Source organism: Trichomycterus rosablanca, chromosome 19, assembly GCF_030014385.1.
Source record: "Trichomycterus rosablanca isolate fTriRos1 chromosome 19, fTriRos1.hap1, whole genome shotgun sequence".
Lineage (NCBI taxonomy): Eukaryota > Metazoa > Chordata > Actinopteri > Siluriformes > Trichomycteridae > Trichomycterus > Trichomycterus rosablanca.
This window is the reverse complement of record NC_086006.1, coordinates 26,520,070-26,540,083: the sequence shown is the minus strand read 5'-3', so window position 1 is coordinate 26,540,083 and position 20,014 is coordinate 26,520,070. Positions and strand designations below refer to the sequence as shown.

Below are 20,014 nucleotides of genomic sequence, written 5' to 3'. Positions count from 1 at the left end.
ATGTTTCCTCCGGTTGCTCCGGTTTTCTCACACAGTCCAAAAAACATGCAGTCAGGTTAAATGGAGACACTGAATTGCCCTATAGGTGAATGTGTGTGTGGTTGTGTGTGTCTGCCTTGCGATGGACTGGCGTCCCGTCCGGGGTGTTACTGTGTGCCTTGCGCCCATTGAAAAGCTGGGATAGGCTCCTAATTGGATAAGCGGATAAGAAAGCGAATGTAGCACGTGTCTGTGTGGGTTTCTTCCAGGAGCTCCGGTTTCCTCCCACAGTCTTAAGACACTGGGGATACTTGTGAACTGATGAATCTATCTGTCCTGTCCTTAATGTAACCATAGTGTGTAAAACATGACGTTAAAATCCTAATAATAAATAAATAATAAATAATGCGCATGAATCAACACACTCATTTAGCTTCATATAAATAAACTACTTTTCTTTTTATCGTTTTCTTTTCATCTATAATCATATAAACAAACATATACATCATTTTCTTTTAATAAAATACTGTTTACACTGTGGTGGAATATATAACTTTTATTTATATTTAGTTATATTTAGTCTTTTTTTTTGGTGAATATTTTCTCTTCATGCACTTTGCCTTACATTTTCTCTTTCATGAGAAGGTCCTGGGTTCGATTCCCAGGCGGGGCGGTCCGGGTACTTTCTGTGAGGAGTTTGCATGTTCTCCTCGTGTCTGCGTGGGTTTCCTCCGGGAGCTCCGGTTTCCTCCCACAGTCCAAAGACGTCCAGTCAGGTGAATTGGAGACACTGAATTGACCTATAGGTGAATGTGTGTGTGTGTGTGTGTCTGCCCTGTGATGGACTGGCGCCCCGTCCAGGGTGTTACTGTGTGCCTTGTGCCCATCGGAAAGCTGGGATAGGCTCCAGCACCCCATCCCCCACCCCCCACGCAACCCTAACTGGATAAGCGGTTAAGAAAGTGAGTGAGTGTTTTGCGTGGCTTGTTGTGGAAGTTATATTTCATTCCAGCATTTAATCAAATAAACTTTCTTTTATAATTTTTTATTTCACTTTGCTTTATTATTCGCTCCTTGTAGTAATTTTTGTTTACTTTTGTTCTACTATTACTTTATTTCTTTATTCAGTACATTGTTGACACACTGTAAACTTGATTTACCCCCTTAAAAGTTCATCTTGAGCTTTTCTGTCTTGTTTTATAATCTTTGAAGAACATTTTCTAAACTTTCTGGGTTTATTTATCTTTCTATCTTTCTGTTATTATTGCTTTATACACACGCAATTAAACATTTTATATATTTATACTGATAAAGCCGAACAATAGAACCATAGGTAGCCTAGTGGGTAGCACTGTCGCTTAGAGCTTTGGGCTATCAACCGGAAGATTGGCGGTTCAAATCCAGGCTCTGCTATGCAGCCACTGTTGGGTCCTTGAGCAAGGCCCTTAACCCTGTCTGCTCCAGGGGCGCCGTACGATGGCTGACCCTGCGCTCTGACCCACAGCTTCCAAACAAGCTGGGATATGCGAAGAAAGAATTTCATTGTACTCTACACCTGTATATATCTTCTTCTTCTTCCCCCAAAATGTGCATGTCAATGTCTATTTTAGGCTCTTGGTGGTTCCTCGTAGTTCATGTGGAACTACCTGGGTGGCAAGGGGTGTCACAGGCAGCCGTGGTGAGTACCCACAGAGTGCGGTCCGAGGAGGGACAAGCCACAAACTGGTACCAAATACTACACGAGTCCTTCAGAAGTCTTGTGTTTTGGTTCATCTGTGGCTCATATATGTGGCTCATGTACAGTATATATACAATATTATTTACACAGAGTTTTGGCTCGGCCTTTAAACCTTTACTGTGCCCCATTATTTTATTGTTCTGTCCTTTATTGTGTGTTCTTGCATTTCTGTATAGATGTCACTAAAAGGACGTAAACAATCGTAACCTGTGGAAACCTGTGTTTCTTTATACACACAAAAATCTGTTCCTATGCCCGTAAATATGAGGCATCCTGGACTGTGCCATGACGGCATGCATTTTTGTTTTGTTTCCATAAGAACGGTGCCAGCCACAGATGTGCCAACCAAGCATCTGAGCAACATATGCCCACATCAGTGAGAACGACAGGAGAAAAGCAGCGCCAGATCACGACTCTAAACTTAGCAAGCCTCGACTTTAGCGTGTGCGCACCGTAAAACCTGGGATCCTATGAGAACGCCTAAAAATTCAAGTTTAGATTTAACTGCTTCTATTTTTGGCCTGTTATTTTTTTTCCCCTCTCTGCTTTCTACAGCTGCAAGCACTTCCAGATGTGGCCTCCACACGTAACAGCATGGCCATATTTGGTATGGCAGCAGCCCCTGCATTATTAACATATTTTCTCTCTGGGTTTAGTCAGCCACAAAGCATTCCTGACAGCTCCGAGGTCTCCTAAATGTGTTCTCCATGGAGGAAATTCCTCCGACTTTCCGTGCAATCTGTCCACCAGCTTTCCAGAAACACACAGAGAGTGAAAGTGCAACTCTCACCCAGATTTCCTTATAAGATGTTGGTTTGAAAGAGAGGAAAAAAAACTAAACAAAACACAAGCAGGCCACGAGGTTTCGTACGAGGTTAAAAATAAGTAACGTTTCCCCCGCTGGAGGTGGTGGATCGAGCTAACGGCTCAGTTTTAAACAGATTCATGAATGAACACAGATGAATAAAGTCCGGCTCCGGTCTAGACGGGATGTACTCTGGGGTTGTTGGAGTTTGTGACCGTCACTGTTTGCTTGGGGCGTGTATGCTAAAGTGGCAAAGATGTGGTGTATGTGTTAGAAGATGCGATGTGCTGTAGGTAAGACTGTTTTTATTTACTCACTGCAGTGTTGAATGAAGAGACTGTGCTGGGTATGAACTGTGTGATTTTACTTTGTTTGCTGGAGTAAATATGGAGTACCAGTAGATGTAGATGTATTGTGCTGTACTACTGCTAGTTGGGATGGGGGCGAGGGTGTAAATAAGGATTGGTTAGCTGTGTAACCTCACTGATTTGCATCCTGGATAAAAAATCTATCTATACTTATTACATTATTACTTGCTTCAGGTTTTAGAAACATCAATTGCTTTATTGGATTGAACATTCATTCATTCATTGTCTGTTTTACCACCGCTTTATTCTGGTCAGGGTTGCAGTGGGCCTGATTCATTGGGGAAAAGGTAGGAAACACCCCAGACAGGTCGTCACAACATCACAGGGCACACACACATACACACACACTTTCTAGTGGCGCCAGTTGGCCTGCATGTCTTTGGACTGTGGGAGGAAACCGGAGCACCTGGAGGAAACCCACACAGACACTGGGCGAACATGTGGCAGCTGTAGCCTAGTGGTTAAGGTACTAGACTAGTAAGCAGAAGGTTGCTGGTTCATACCCCACCACTGCCAGGTTGCCACTGTTGGGCCCTTGAGAAAGACCCTTAACCCTAAATTGCTTAGACTGTATACTGTTAGTATACTGTATTATCCAGAGCATCTGATAAATGCTGAAAACGTAAACAGCCGAGTCGTTAATGTACTGGACCAGTGAACAGAGGGTTCCTGGTTCAAGCCCCACCACTGCCAGGTTGCTGCTGTTGGGCCCTTGTGCAAGGCCCTTAACCCTCACTTGCTCAAACTGTGTACTGTAACTGTAATGTAAGTCGCTTTGGATAAAGGCGTCCGCTAAATGCTGAAAATGTAATGACCCTGGCTGCATCAGGGAATCGAACCCAGGACCTCCTTGCTGTGGGCGACAGTGCTGTAATAATGAAAGAGTTGATTGTGGTGTTGTACACTATATGGATAAAAGTATGTGGACATGAGCTAGTAGGACATTCCAAAACCACATGCATAGGGATAGCGCTGGTCGCTACTTTGTGGATGTCACAATATACAGTGTTTGAAGTGTGTCTGTAGGAATTTGTACCCATGAAGTAAGAGAGTTTGGCCTGCAACTGATGTTCCAAATGATTCCTAGGATGTCGAGCGTTCTCTCACAACAAACTCATTAGATCGTGTCTTTCCAAACTTCGCTTTGTACTCAGGATCAAAGATGCGGGCTAATTAAATTGTACTTGGTGCTTTTCCCCACTCATACATGCTTTCCTGACCTACAGCCTACAAATCTCATGGGGCAGGACGTCATCTGTGCAGGACGGGGTCTGAAACAGATTTGTAATCCCCCTACAGACTCCTGTGTCACTGGATATTGAACTCGTGCTATTACTGATGACAGAACAAAGCAGACTGCGCTCGTATCCTGACCCGGGTCGCAGTAAAGCCTGTCGCTCTGGTTACATCATCCAGCCCTGTCCGACCGAACCCGCTCCCGAGGGGACGGCACCACCGCTCGCGCAGGGACGTAACGTGATTACGACGACGCCTCTTTCCTCCTGACATCTGTTCCCGAGTGTCGCGCTCAAAGGCCGTGTCTGTCCGTTTTCCCTTGGAGGAAGCGCGTGTTTGAGGAAACAGTGCTGTCGCTGGGCTGCGGGATCTCAGCGGAATCAGCGTTTCTTTTTTTAATCCTGTAATTACGCGTTTGGGAAATATTACAAAATCCATGTTACATGCTGTAATGGCAGCTATAATATTTTCCAATTGCTCGGCACCCCTCCTGCCCTTTTACTGGGGAAAAGAATGAAGTGAAGCCTTGTTTTCTTATTGATTTGAACAAGTGACTCATGGCCTAAGCGCACCCGGGGTAAAAGCTGATGTTTTGTTGGATGACGTCTTTATGAGGCTCCACAAACATCCCTGACCTTGCATCACGACAGTTTTAAGATGTTGCGCGACTCCTTCGCGTTGCCACGCTGCCAGATTGTTGCTGGACGATCTCGGTTCTTGTTTATTATTGTTGTAAACGGTCGGTCCGGTTGCCAGAGGATCTCAGGGTTACGTTATTAGTTTGGGATTTTGCTTGGACTGCGAGTATGAGAGGTTTGACAGCCTGTAGAGGAAGCACTGCATCTGGAAGAGGTCATATTATAAGTGGTAAACTGTGTGGCAACAGTTTAGGGAAGTTCTGTCCTGTTCACGCTTGATTACGCCCCTGTGTGCACACTGAGGTTTAGAATAGATTAGAATAGAATAAAACACCTTTATTTGTCAGTTATACATACACTTGTGCAGCTTGTTTTTGAAAGCTGAGGTCAGACCGCAGGGTCAGCCATTGTACGACACCCCTGGAACAGACAGATTTAAGGGCCTCGCTCAAGGGCCCAACAGCCCAAAGCTCTGCCCTGATACCCCAAATATCTACCCACTAGGCCACCACTGTTTAGTTTGACGAGGCCCTGACCTCAAGCCATCTAAACATCTTTGGGATGAATTGGAATGTCAGACACACTTCCCAGTACCCCTGAGCGAGGCCCTTAATCCTCAGTTGCTCAAAATTGTGTTCAGTCATAACTGTGAGTTGGTTTAGATAAAAAGCGTCTGCTAAGTTTAACTAAATGGGCACAAATTCCCACACACAGACATACTTCTCAGAAGAGTGGCTCTGTTTAATACAGTTTGTTTTTGAAATAGGACATCAACAAGCTCATGGTGGGGTATCCAAATACTTTTGACCACATACTGTACATCAGGTAAATACTAAGAAGAGCTTCCAGAGTGATTCCATCAAGCGCTCGGTGAGGTGCAGATAAAGAATATAAACATGTTGGGACATTCGGAGGACCTTGACGTTCTCCAGCTCTTCTCACCCGCTTTTAAGGCGTCTTCGACCAAAGACCAGGTGCGCATGGGTTCACGTTCCTTCCTGCAGGAGACAGAGAGAGCGAGAGCTGGAGGAATGGAAAACGAGAGGGAGGGGGTGAAGCGGAAAGACCTGTCTGAAATAAAAGAGCTGGTATGTGGGCCTTCAGGAATGTTTAGACCCGTCAGGATAATTGAGTGGATCTGGAACAAGGAAAGACAAACTTTGTTCCTGGGGTGCGGAGGAATGTGCATGGGGATGTCTGGAGAGCGAATTCCAGCCCGAATCAGACGGAAAGACGCACACACACACACACACTTATGACACACTTTGAACTAAAAATTCCAATAAAGGTTCAATGCTATACAAGAACCATATTTGGTTCTTGAAGAACCTTTAGATGAGCGACTCAATACCGAAGTTTAGAAGGTTCTGGAAGGTTCCTTGGTGTGACCTGACCACCACAGACTAGAATGTTCTTCAAGGAACCAAACATGGATTTACCTGGCATTATTGTAAATAACCCTCGACTGCAGGCTCGTCGTTCATACATCAAACGTCACGTTTCGGTAAAAAATCATGAACCATTTTAATTATTAAAATAAGAAAAACTTGTCGGACATTCACTGTGTGGCCAAAAGTATGTGGACACCCCTCCTACAGGTGTATACAAATGAGCTATATAAGGTAAATATTATGATTTTAACAATGTGGAAACAGTTTAGGGACTGTTTCGCTTCTCTTTGCTTCTCTTCACTTCTCTTCTTTTCTCTTCACTTCACTTCTCTCTCTTTGCTTCACTTCTCTTCTCTTCATTTCTCTTCGCTTCTCTTCGCTTCTCTTCGCTTCTCTTCTCTTCGCTTCTCTTCTTTGCTCTCACTGATTCTATTGACTGAATGGGCACAAATTCCCATGAACACACTCCAAAGTATTGTAGAAAGGCTTTCCAGAGGAGTGTAGAAAGGAGGGAGCATTTCAGTATAAATGGATGTGGTTTCGGAATGGCTCGTCCAGTAAACTCATGGTTCCACAAATACGTCTGTGGGGAAGTTCCAATGCATCCCCAAAGGTGTTCAACAGGGTTGAGGTCAGGGCTAAGTGAATTTCTTTATGGATTTTGGTTTGGAACAGGAACAGAGATGGCTTGAACACAAATGAATTCAATGATTTTTAGGGCGTCCATATACTTTTGCCCACTTTTGAATCATGTATTCCATTTTCAGCCATCAATCAGCTCCATCACTGATACACACTGAGGTCTCAGTACGGCTAAGGCAGATTGGTAGTTATACCCACATACGCCCCCTGCACCCGTGTGCCTACTGAGTAACGCCACCGCACCCCACCCCCCCGGCACATTCCTGCTTTAAGAGATTGTTTTGTAAGGTGAAATCCTCCTGCAGTATGCCCGTGCCATTCCTCTTCCCTCTGTGATCCCACAGCTCTGTTGTTTTTCTTTCTTGATTACCATACCACTCATACCGTGGACTAAAAATACTCCACCGGTCTGGTAACGCTTTTCTCCAGGTCGGCCGTGGATCTCTTTCCACGCCTGGGGTTTTATTGGAAGCGAGCGGATATCCGTGCCCTCTGTTCACAGTTGGCGTGATGCTGAGGGGCAGGACCATGACGACTGGCATGCGGGCATGTAATTAAGAATCAAAAGTGCAAATCTCGTGCCAAAAACAGATCAGACAAAAACATTGGGAAGAGTCTCGACCTCTCGCTCAGTAAATCAGCGGGCGGGTTTTAAGTTCGGGGTTTGTTTACTTGTGTTTTGATGATCTGACTGGGTACAGGAACTGTATCCCACAGTTACTGACTTTAATCAGATCAAATCACTTTTATTGTCACATCACATTAACAGAGGTGTGAAGGGTGACTGTGTGCATGGTCCCTCACTGCTGTAAATACACATTAAATACAAAAATATACACATTAAATTTACATTTCTGCATTTAGCGGATGCTTTTATCCAGAGTGACTTACAGTACTGTGGCCTAGCTCAAGAGCCCAACAGTGGCAACCTGGCAGTGGTGAGGCTTGAACCGGCAACCTTCTGATTACTGGACCAGTACCTTAACCACTAGGCTACAACTGCCCTTGGTATTTCCCTTGGAAACACACCCCGGACAGGACGACAGTCCATCGCCAGGCCTCGGAGATGAAGCTTTGCTTTGTAGCTTTAATCTCATCATTTCTACAAGATTTTGGAGAAGAAAAGAGAAGGTCCGGCTCATGATTCAAATTTAATTCATCCCAGAAGTGTTGAGTTGTGTTGAGCTCATTTGCACAAAACTGGTCAGCAAAAGTTGCAGAAACAACTAAATACAATCACTACGAGGCGTGTCCACATACTTTTGACCATATAGGGTCTGTCTGAAAACCTTGTGATCTCTCTACATAGACGTATTTTACATCATACTATTCTCCTGAGAAGAGGGCGTGTCTAAATTCTTAGATCCCTTAAAATGCTCCTACTGAGGCGCCTCAATTCTGAGTGATGATCTGAGGGAGCGTCCGACATTAAGAAATGATAAAAGAACGAATTTTTTAAACATTACTTTCTTGGTGAGACCATTAAAGGGCTAAAATGGACCCCTGGTGTAATAAATAAATTATATAAAGGACATTATATGCTTCTGATTCTGCAGCAACAGTTAAGGGAGGGTCCGTTCCTGTTCCAGCACAACTGTGCCCCTGTGTACCACGCAAGCTCTATAAAGATCTCAACAGCTTTGGAATAAACCTGAACATCATTAAGGGCTTCATCAGTGCAGAATGCACTATTTAACAGATTGGGCACAAATTCCCACATACATACTCCAAAGTCTTGTGAGAAGCCTTCTCATATTTGAGATATTAGATGTCCTACAAACTCATAGTCAAGTGTCCAGATACTTTTGGCCTTATAGTATATCATAGAGTGAAATGACGAAAACAACAGGGAGGGCGGCAGGCGGCTCGGTGGGTAGCACAGTCTCCTCACAGCGAGAAGGTCCTGGTTTCGATCCCCGGGTGGGGCGGTCAGGGTCCTTTCTGTGTGGAGTTTGCATGTTCTCCCCGTGTCTGTGTGGGTTTCCTCCAGGAGCTCCGGTTTCCACCCACAGTCCAGAAACATGCAAGTGAGGTGAACTGGAGATACTAAATTGTCCACGACTGTGTTTGACATTAAATCTTGAATCTTGTGTAAGCAGTAACTACCGTTCCTGTCATGAATGTAACCAAAGTGTGTAAAACATGAGGTTTAAATCCTAATAAATAAATAATAGCATTTGTTTTTGATATGAGATGTACAACAGGTCATGGTCAGGTGTCCGAATACTTTTGGCAAAACATTAGGGTGCAAATACTTTTTCTCTTCGTTGTACTTGACTAGAACCTGTAGCCTCGATGAGAGACTTCCAATGCGCGCCCACGTGACTCCGTTACGCGCACCGGGAGCGCGCACTGTCAGTGTGCGACAGGAAGCGACAGAAAGCGAAAATAAACCAAAGTCGCGAGACACAGGCTGGTCGGTAACGGGCGCGTGAAGAGTGCAGAGAGCTCGCGGTGCGGTTCGGTTAATGGTTAGTATTTACTGGTTAGTAGTGCACGTCCGGGCTGATGGAGGCGGATTCGGGGTTCGGGAGGTTCACCCATGCCGTGGTGCGCAACATGCCGTCCTCGTTCGCGGCGGAAGCGCTGCGCAGCGGCGCGCTGGGGGAGGTGGACAGCGCGCGGGCGCGGCAGGAGCACGGGCACTATGTGCGCGTGCTGAAGGAGCGGCTCGGGCTGCAGGTGCTCGTGCTGGAGGCGGATGAGGCGCTGCCGGACTGCGTGTTCGTGGAGGACGCGGCGGTGGTGTGCGGGGACACCGCGATCATTACCAGACCCGGAGCTCCGAGCCGCCGTGGAGAGGTGAGCGCATTCATAACCGCTCCAAGGGAACCGTTGTAACGGGGGCGGGACATTTTTCTGCGCAGCTTCCGGGCTGTGGAGCTCTGAATAGTTCCAAACATCCCATAGAGCCCCGTTCATCTCCACCACTTATCAAGCATTTTCAGCTGTATGTTCAAGTCAAGTCAAAGTTGCTTTATTGTCAAAACTGCAATATGTGCAGGACATACAGAGGATTGAAATTGCGTTACTCTCTGACCCATGGTGCAACATTAACATTAATTAAACAATAAACCTAGAATAAAAGAAGAATATAAAAATAGAATAAGAATAAACACACTAAAGCGCAAATATACAGTATATACACTGACACAAATATGAAAATATAGAAGTAAAATGACCATTTGAAAATTTTAAAAATAGAAGTCCCAATATTAAAACTTAGGCATAAATTTATGTTGCTTTGTTTTAAAATAATAATGAATTTAATGTCATTAATATACTTAATACTGTTATTGTTTAGCATTTGCTCAGCACTAAATGTGACATGTTTATCTTAATTAATAGGTATAACCGAATTTAGCTTAGTCAGTTAAGCTTAATTAATGCCACATGAGTCTTTTCACCTAAAATGAGTTGATTAATCAAGAGTCTAGTTACAGAAATGATCATAAAACATTAGAACCACAATAAATCATGCTACTTTTACTTTCATACTTAAGTACAGTGGGGCCAAAAAGTATTTAGTCAGCCACTGATTGTGCAAGTTCTCCTACTTAGAAAGATGAGAGAGGTCTGTAATTTTCATCATAGGTACACTTCAACTATGAGAGACAAAATGAGAAAAAAAAATCCAGGAAATCACATTGTAGGATTTTTAAAGAATTTATTTGTAAATTATGGTGGAAAATAAGTATTTGGTCACCCACAAACAAGCAAGATTTCTGGCTCTCACAGACCTGCAACTTCTTTAAGAAGCTCTTCTGTCCTCCACTCGTTACCTGTATTAATTAATTTTACTGGAGTAATATTTTACCTTGGATATCTCTACTTTAACTGAACTTCATGGTTTTTGTACCTTATCCACCTTTTACATTAGACAAAATGAACTAGTGCATATTCATAATGAATCCATTAATCCATTTATTACATGTAGGAATCAATTATTAATCTTCTTTTTTTTCTTTTCCTCGGCCTTTGTCCCGTTCGGTTGCGGGGTCGGCTCTCGGCGGATCATGATCTGCACATCGATTTGGCAAAATTTTTTACGCCACGCCACTATTTACGCCCTATTTTATCCGGGCTTGGGACCGGCACTACAATGCACTGGTTTGTGCATCTAGCGGCTAGGTATCTATAGGACAATTCGGTGTTTCCAGTTAGCCTGGTGGCATGTTTTTGGACTGTGGGAGGAAACCGGAGCACCCGGAGGAAACCCACGCGGACACGGGGAGAACATGCAAACTCCGCACAGAAAGGACCCGGACCGCCCCCACCTGGGGATCGAACCCAGGACCTTCTTGCTGTGAGGCGACAGTGCTACCCACCGAGCCACCGCGCCGCCCTAGGAATCAATTATTAATTACTCATTAAATAAGACATGAATGAAGCTATTTCATGTACATGCACTATAATGTTAAAGGTACGGTAGTGTGTTTATGAATCTGATGATTCAGTGCAGGTAAACCTTATGAATCCAGCACATGACTTAGTGTTTAACCAAAATGATTATTATTATGAATCCTCAGGAAAGTGAAGGGAGATTAGTTCATGCAAAAAACAAAACAAAAAAACTCTTTAATCTCTGTACTGTATATTGTCTCTACTACTTACTGATATGGCATTATGTAATGTATGCTAATATAATGTACTGTGTGTTAACAAGTCATTATAAACATCAATCTTCCACTTTATACACCAAATTGACATTAAAGCAGATGCAGTAAATGTAAAGGCAGGTGAAAATACCCAGAAAATGTTTATTATTTAGCGTTTAATATTTCATTCACTGCTGCCGGTCCCATATGAGAACATGACAGCGCCGGGTTTGTTTGGAACTATTGGAGGGTTACATGAACCACGTGACCGCGTGACGGCGAGATCAAAGAGTGTCGCAACTCTCTCTATCTACGGCTCTGGAGGAGAGTGCACGTACATCCCCTCCTCTTCCTCCTCCTCATCATCACGTGACCTTTATTTATACTATATATCTCTCCTATAGGTCATATCATTCCCAATCATGGACTCCTTTCAGCATCACATCTATCACATCAGCTCAGATACTAAATACACGTGCATTGCTGATCTAAAACTCAGAAGTCTTGCTTGTTGGGCCCAAATCGCTGCTCTCTAACTTTTCAGAACTTTCTGTGCATGTGGATATTATAGCTGTCCATACTCTCTATAAAATAGTTAAAGACCTCGGTGTCATTTTTGACGTTTGGTGTTAAGTCTGTCACAAAACCTGCGTTCAGACCGGCAGCGACTTTTCGCCTCTTGTCGTCTCTTGTCGCTGATCGCTCATCGCCCTGTGTTCACACCGGCAGTGCCATTGTCGCCTGTGGGCGTTTGGATCGAGACCGTAGCCATGAAATGAACATTGGTGGGGACCAAATTAATTTGGGGCCGTTTTTAAACATTCCTGCCATATCAACAACTGGCACTGGCAAATTCTAACAACACTGAGCCAGTGAGAGGAACAAAGCTAGTGTAGGCAGCTGTAGCCTAGTGGTTAATGTACTGGGCTATTAATCAGAAGGTCGGTGGTTCAGGCCTCACCACTGCCGAGTTGCTGCTGTTGGGCCCTTGAGCAAGGCCCTCAACCCCCAATTGCTCAGACTGTATACTGTCACAGTACTGTGAGTCGCTTTGGATAAAAGTGGCAGCTAAATGCCGAAAATGTAAATGTAGGAATATGACAAAACTGTGTTTGTGCTTTGTTATCGCTGCGTCTATGTGTGTGTGGCAGTGTGTGTGTGTGTGTGTGTGTGTGTGTGTGTGTCTTTATGTTTGTGTGTGTGTATGTTTGTGAGGGTATTTAAAAGTGTGTGACATTGTGTGTGTGACGGTGTGTAAGAAGGTGTACGTGTGTTTGTGTGTGAGTTTAAAAGTGTGTGTCTTTGTGTGTGTGGCATTGTGTGTTTGTGTGTGTGTGGAATTGTGTGTTTGTGTGTGACTGTGTGTGTGACTGTGTGTGTGTGACTGTGTGTGTGTGTAACAGTGTGTGTGTGACTGTGTGTGTGTGACTGTGTGTGTGTGTGTGACTGTGTGTGAGACAGTGTGTAAGAGTGTGTACGTGTGTTTGTGTGTGAGTTTAAAAGTGTGTGTCCTTATGTTTGTGTGTGTGGCATTGTGTGTTTGTGTGTGTCTATGTTTGTGTGTGTCTTTATGTTTGTGTGTGTGGCAGTGTGTGCGTGTGTCTTTATGTTTGTGAGTGTATTTAAAAGTGTGTGTGACTGTGTGTGTGACGGTGTGTAAGAGTGTGTACGTGTGTTTGTGTGTGAGTTTAAAAGTGTGTGTCCTTATGTTTGTGTGTGTGGCATTGTGTGTTTGTGTGTGTCTATGTTTGTGTGTGTCTTTATGTTTGTGTGTGTGGCAGTGTGTGCGTGTGTCTTTATGTTTGTGAGTGTATTTAAAAGTGTGTGTGACTGTGTGTGTGACGGTGTGTAAGAGTGTGTACGTGTGTTTGTGTGTGAGTTTAAAAGTGTGTGTCTTAATGTTTGTGTGTGTGGCATTGTGTGTTTGTGTGTGTGGCATTGTGTGTTTGTGTGTGACACTGTGTGTGTGACTGTGTGTGTAACAGTGTGTGTGTGTAACAGTGTGTGTGTGTGTGACTGTGTGTGTGAGACAGTGTGTAAGAGTGTGTACGTGTGTTTGTGTGTGAGTTGAAAAGTGTGTGTCTATGTTTGTGTGTGTGGCATTGTGTGTTTGTGTGTGTGACAGTGTGTGTGTGTGACAGTGTGTAAGAGTGTGTATGTGTGTTTGTGTGTAAGTTTAAAAGTGTGTGTCTTTATGTTTGTGTGTGGGGCATTGTGTGTATGTGTATGTGACATTGTGTGTGTTTGTGTGTGTGTGTGTGTGTGTGTGTGTGTTGTATTGATGTATTGATCTGTGCACTCAGTGTCGGCGCTCAGTGAAGTGGGACTAACAGGCTGTGACACAACCGAACACCAGCCACACACACACACACACACACATACACACACACACTTACATTCACTGAGCACTTTAATAGGAACACTAGCAGCAGTGTTTTTAAACACTCCAATCAAAAATATAATAAACACCACCAGCGTCTGTGTTTAGTAAGTGTCCACCGATAGAAGACCAGAGGAGGATGAACACACACCGTCTCTCTCTGACTGTGTTAGCCTGCTTTTAGCCCTTCATGCCTAACAAACTCCCAAAATATCAGATCTGGTCCCTCAGATTTATTCCACGACTCCAGGTCGCTTTTCTGAAACCTGAAAAACCAAAATGAATTCTGAAGAAGTTAGCTGAAGCTAAAATGCAAAGTCATGGTTGAAGAGTCTGTGAGAAAAGTAGCGTCGAGTCTCTAACAGGAAGTTGGAGGTGTATTCCGGCCGGTGTGGACGGAGGGGTGGACGTAGGGGTGGACGTCGTTCCTCCTTCAGCAGGTCTGAGCAGAGCTTCGGGTGTTTCACAGGCACTTGGTGAATTTAGCATCACAAGAAGTGATTTCCTAAAGTCACCGTCTGTACCGAAACCCCAGACATCAGTACTGAGCACACGCTGAGACTCGGCATCCGGTGTGAAATGGTTTCATTCTATTTTTAGCACAGTGTACCTGGTCAGAGTCGCGGTGGGTCCGGTTTCCCTTGGAAACACACCCCGGACAGGACGACAGTCCATCGCCGGGCCTCGGAGACGACGCTTTGCTTTGTAGCTTTAATCTTATCATTTGTACAAGATTTCGGAGTGTGCCTTTTGTGTGGGAATTTGTGCCCGTTCAGTCAATATGGTCAGTGAGGTCAGGCGCTGATGTTGAAAGAAAGAGAGGGTTAATTCATCCCAGAAGTGTTGAGTTGTGTGGAGCTCGTTTGTACACATCTGGTCAGTGTATGTTACATAAACAACTAAATACAATCGTTACAAGACGTGTCCACATACTTTTGGCCATACGCTCGCTCTCTCTCTACTCTTAGGTCATCCTACACTCCCGGGAAGAGGGCGTGTCTAAATTCTTAGATCCCTTAAAATGCTCCTACTGAGGCGCCTTAATTCTGAGTGACGATCTGACTGAATGACGGGGGAGCACCCGACGCCTCCTCAGCGCTGAGGGCAATCCCAGCATTCAGTGTGGCACGACATGGCGGATTAATGCGGAGCAACCAACGGAGTTCTTGTCAAATGTAAATAAATTCTCATCGATGTTTAATTTGTATACAGGTGTAATTATATACGTGTTGTTTATTTGTACATTCATGCTCGTCAGGGACGGTTTAAGCGTTTTCGGTACGCGGAGGGAGGCGTTAGCTGGCGTGAGCAGCCTGATGCTAACTGTGTTAACCTAGTAAGCTAAAACTGCGGCGACGTAGATAGTGCATCTAAATAATCTGACTTATGAGCTCCATGTCGCATTAGAATCCTCTCTACTGAGGCAGCTGATCAGGCAGGCGTTAGGCAGCGAGGCAGCTCACTAGGTTTTCAGACACACCCCATGAGTGTAGATTTGGAGTAGATATATGGAGACACCTGACCTTGACCACGTGATGTTAGGCCTCCCGTTCCAACACTCTTCTGGGACGGCTCGAGATTTTGGGGCGTGTCTGTCTGCACCCATTCAGTCAAACCAGCATCAGCAAGCAATGAGGGTTGAGGGTCTTGCACAGGGAACCAACACTAGGAACTTGGCAGTATTGGGAATTGAACCAGCAACCTTTTGATCACTATCTAGTACCATAACCACTGGTGTTTCAATTCATCCCAGAGGAGTTCAGTGAGGTTGAGGTCAGGACACGGGCGTTTCCCAAACCACTGCCAGTAGACGTTGGATTTTGGATTGACGGTGCTCCCAGAGAGGAGAAAATCACTTGATCCAGCCCTGGATGATTCACTGGTCTTGTATTTGGAACTGATCCCTCTTTCCTGTGTTTGCTAATCCCACTGGCGGCCCCCTCGCTGGCACTCGTACCCAGACTGGCAGGTAGTTTCCTAATTGGTTGCGTGTTACATTCCAGTTTCTGTGATGTTGTTGGACTGACGGTTCGGGGTTCCGGCAGCCCGGTCTGTGATTGGTCCGTTCTGGATCCGTGACGTCCGTTTGCTCCGCCGTGTTTGTGGAGAAACTCCGCGCCGGCTTTAGGTTCCACGGCGATGGGATGGAATTGGACGGACGACGCGGCGTCGTGGAAACGATCCGATTCTGCGTCACACACGCGCGCTCGTACGTCTGCGTTCTGGTGTGTGTGGACGGAGCTCCGCTGACCTTTCGGGACCGGAGTCGGGAAGTGCTTGTGTACGTTTCCGTCTCACCCTGAAGCTCCTCGCACCATCACACGCTGTGCAAATTCTATAGCTGGAACTTCTGCCGTTCCACAAAATAACTGAACACGTCCTGAATTTAACATACCGGGTAATTAAAACAAACACTTACGGACAAAAGTATTGGGACGCCCCTTTTAATGTGTTTAATTCATGTTTCAACTTCGACAATTCCCAATAGCTGTTATACTGTAGAATATTTATGTAAAGGAAATTACATGCTTCCAGCTTTACAGCAACAGTTTAGGGAAGGTCCTTTCCTGTTCCAGGATGACTCTGCAAGGCTCTGGTAAGACCTGAAGAAAAGCTCGGTTTAAAATCCAAGAAACTCCAGTGGAATGAACTGGAACATCAACTGAGGCTTTCCTGACCAATATCAGTGCTCAGCCATACAAATGCTCTCATCTTTTGGCTAACCGGGCACAAATTCCCAAATTCCCCTTTTTAGTGCATCCAATTGCCCGATTGCGTCATGCTTCCTCTCCACCAATGCCAATCCCCGCTCTGATTGAGGAGAACGAAGCTAACCCACGCCCCCTCCGACACGTGGGCAGCAGCCGTATGCATCTTATCACCTACACTTTGACGAGTGCAGTGCAGCTCAGCGTTGTGTACGGAGAGACACACCCTGAGAGCACTCTTTTATCATCTCTGTGCAGGTGCCATCAATCAGCCAGCAGAGGTCATAATTGCACCAGTCATGTGAGAGAGACCCCATCCGGCTTAGTCCCGCCCATATCTGCACGACAGGCCAATCGTTGTTCATGTGGGTGCTCAGCCTTAGCCGGTAGGCAGAGCTGAGACTCGATACGATGTATTTGAGATCCCAGCTCTGGTGTTCTAGTGTGTGTTTTTACTGCTGCGCCACCTGAGCGGCGTAGTATGTAAGTACTAAAGTATGTAGACACACGGCTATAATTTACTTGGTTATTTTATTCCCAAACTGTTGACGTTAATGTAAAGTTGCACTTCCTTCACGTCTCTAGAAGTCTCCACTTGTATGGGAAGAATTTTCACAAGATTTTGGACTGTGTCTGTTGGAATTTCTGCCCATTTGTTCAAAGGAGCATGTGGGAGGTCAGGTCTTGTTGTGCAGAAAGGCCGTGCTCACAATCGATGATCATTTGGAATTGAATTAGGATCAAGGTTCCTTCATACCCAACTCATCAGAGCGTATCTTTATGGGCAGGGCTGAAACCGGACGGGTTCTTCCCCAAACTGTTTCCACATATAATTTATCTTTAATATTTGACTTTATACGCTGGTTAGCAACGTGTCTGGCTGAAAAACCTGAACTTATTAATCACAAAGCGCGTCCAGTGTGTCAGAACGGATTTTCCAGTGATCTGATTGGTCGGTTGAATCAGACGGCGCTTCTCCAGGACTGAGGCGGTGAACCAGCGCTGAAGGTCACACGAGTGCCGAAGGTCACACCGCACACCTCGTCCGTTTATCGCACCGCTCGGTGTTTAGTCTGAACTGAACGAAGCTCTCCTGGGTCCGGGTGAAGAGTTCAGGATCAGGAATGTAGCAGCACGGTCGGAACGTCTGCACTCCTGTTCCAGATAAACCGGCTTTTATTTCAACATATCCACTCCGACAGGAGCACAGGAAACCGGGTCAGTTCCAGCGCCGGATCCGTTCCCAGCACTGTCTAAATACTGGCAGCCTACATCAAAACAACGACGCGCGGGGACGTCTGGAACGTCTCACAGGGGTTCGGTATCAGGACTCGAAAAATCTGATCAAAAATCCTTCACACGTCTTTTAGTTTAATTAAGATCGATAAGAGAAAAGAATCAGTTCTGATTGTTTATAGCTGTGCTAGCTGGGTAAAATTATATATCGTCACTGTAGATGGTGGTAAAGGAAGTGTTGTCCATTACACTCACCGAGCACTTTATTAGGTACGGCTATCTGGTGCATTCATAAAAATATAATATGTGATCAGAAATTGTCCACTAATGAAAAGCTGAAGAAAGACGACAGCTCTAGTACAACCAGGATACGTGTTCCTTATAAAGAGTCCAGGACAGTATTTAAAAATCCCAACAACATTGCTGTACCTGCTACACTCATACCAGAACAACACACACGACCATGTTATCGTCACGTTAGTCTCGTTGCAGTGCTGAGAATGATCCAACACCTTGTAATATCTGCTCAGTGATAAACGGGGTAGAGATGGACTGACACAGTGTACAGGCAGCAGACTAGTAGCAGCCAGTAATTGTATATCCAACACTTTCATCTGTATTGTAGGTGTCGCTTATACAACGATCAGTAAAAGTGATTGTGTCCACATACTTTTGGCCGCATCCTTCAGCTGCATTGCGCAACGTTGGCAAAATATAAACGTCAGTTTGAAGAACTAAAATGAAGAACTCACATTTTGGTGTGTGCGCACCGAAATAAAAACCCGCTTCCTCGTTTCTGACTTTGTGTTTGGAGGACATTTATTGCCCCAGTGCATGATGGTCCTGCACAGCTGGCCTGCACACACACACACACACACACACATAAGGAATGTAGCACGTCCTCTCGGTCCGAGCATCTGCACCTCAGCATAGAGCCGCTCACTGTTAACCAGTTCCAGAGGTCGTGAGGTTTGGGCCCGGACTCTGCGGGGGGTGTGTTGACTTCATTTTCTTTCTCACGGAAGTGCGCTTCATGTGTAGGTGCAAAATTCATCCCAGTTGTACCGTGTGGGGTAAAGTGTGTGTGTGTGTGCTGGTATTGACCTGTAACTGGGAGCAGACGGTGTCTGGATTCCTGTCCATCATCGGTCAACACAGCTGCACTGAGCGAGTCGTTACTCTCGACACACGCTCACCAAATATCAAGAAGGTCATGTGTTCGATTCCCAGGTGGAGCGGTGTGGGTCATTTCTGTGTGGAGTTTGCATGTTCTCCCCGTGTCTGGGTGCTCTGGTTTCCTCCCACAGTCCAGAGACAGTCCATGGAGTCAGGTTGCCCAGTGAACTGCTCTCACCGAGACCCTGACCAGGATAACGCGCTGGTAAAACATGAAATGTTTCCTGAGAGTTATTCTAAGTTACTTATAATTAGTGAGGATGCAACTAGGCTGTTGTAGCCTATCGGTCAAGGTACTGGACTATGAATCGAAAGGTGGCATGTTCAAGCCCCAACGCTGCCAGGTTGCCACTGTTGGGCCCTTCAGCAAGGCCCTTAACCCTCAATTGCTTAGATTGTATACTGTCACAGTACTGTAAGTCGCTTTAGATAAAAGCATTCGCTAAATGCTGAAAATGTAAATGCAACTGATGGCAGGCGTGCAGTTTTCTGGACTAGTATTCAGAAGGTCGCTGTTTCAAGCCCCACCACCAACCCTCAAATGCTTAGATTGTATACTGTCGCTCTGGATAAATGCATCTGCTAAGCTTTTAGCATGACAGAGCTGTTGGGTAACGAGACGTCGCTCCTCAACTCCACTGTATGAATTATTAACCATCAGATACTGGTACTGAACCACACGACCTTTGTTACTGACAGTCTGAATCGAACTGTGACCTGTTGGTCTGCGCTCGGTTCATTAATTAATCATTAACATTTTTAACCTGAAGTCTTGAGTCTCAGATGATTGAGAGGCGGAAATAATGTGACAGGATTGTGCAGCTGTGTATCTTATATGTTTGTATTGTTAGCCTAGCTTAGTAACGATGACTCGGGTAAAACTCTGTGTACATTTAGGACCGGACATTCTAAGCCTTTCAAAATCAGCATGAATAAGAAGCATGGCTACAGTATCTAGGCATTTTGTGACCGGGGTTTTGGGCAGGAGTCCATAATTCGATGGGTCTTGATCTACTGTAGTTGCTTTTTATCCTTACACAGTCTTGTTCCCTGGACTCAGACGACTTCAGTACGTACAACTTATGAGTGACCATATTACTTAGTGGCAGTAAAATTTCC

At 45.1% G+C, this 20,014-nt stretch overlaps 1 protein-coding gene across 1 annotated transcript in view; it reads left to right on the top strand.

The window, feature by feature from the left end:
- Positions 1-9,169: 9,169 nt before the first annotated feature.
- Positions 9,170-20,014, top strand: part of ddah1 (dimethylarginine dimethylaminohydrolase 1) — a 49,069-nt gene continuing 38,224 nt past the window's right edge. The window contains exon 1 of the mRNA XM_063015226.1: positions 9,170-9,599. Coding sequence (XP_062871296.1) covers positions 9,306-9,599 — 294 coding nt within the window. The 5' untranslated portion in view covers positions 9,170-9,305. The remainder of the gene's footprint in view (positions 9,600-20,014) is intronic.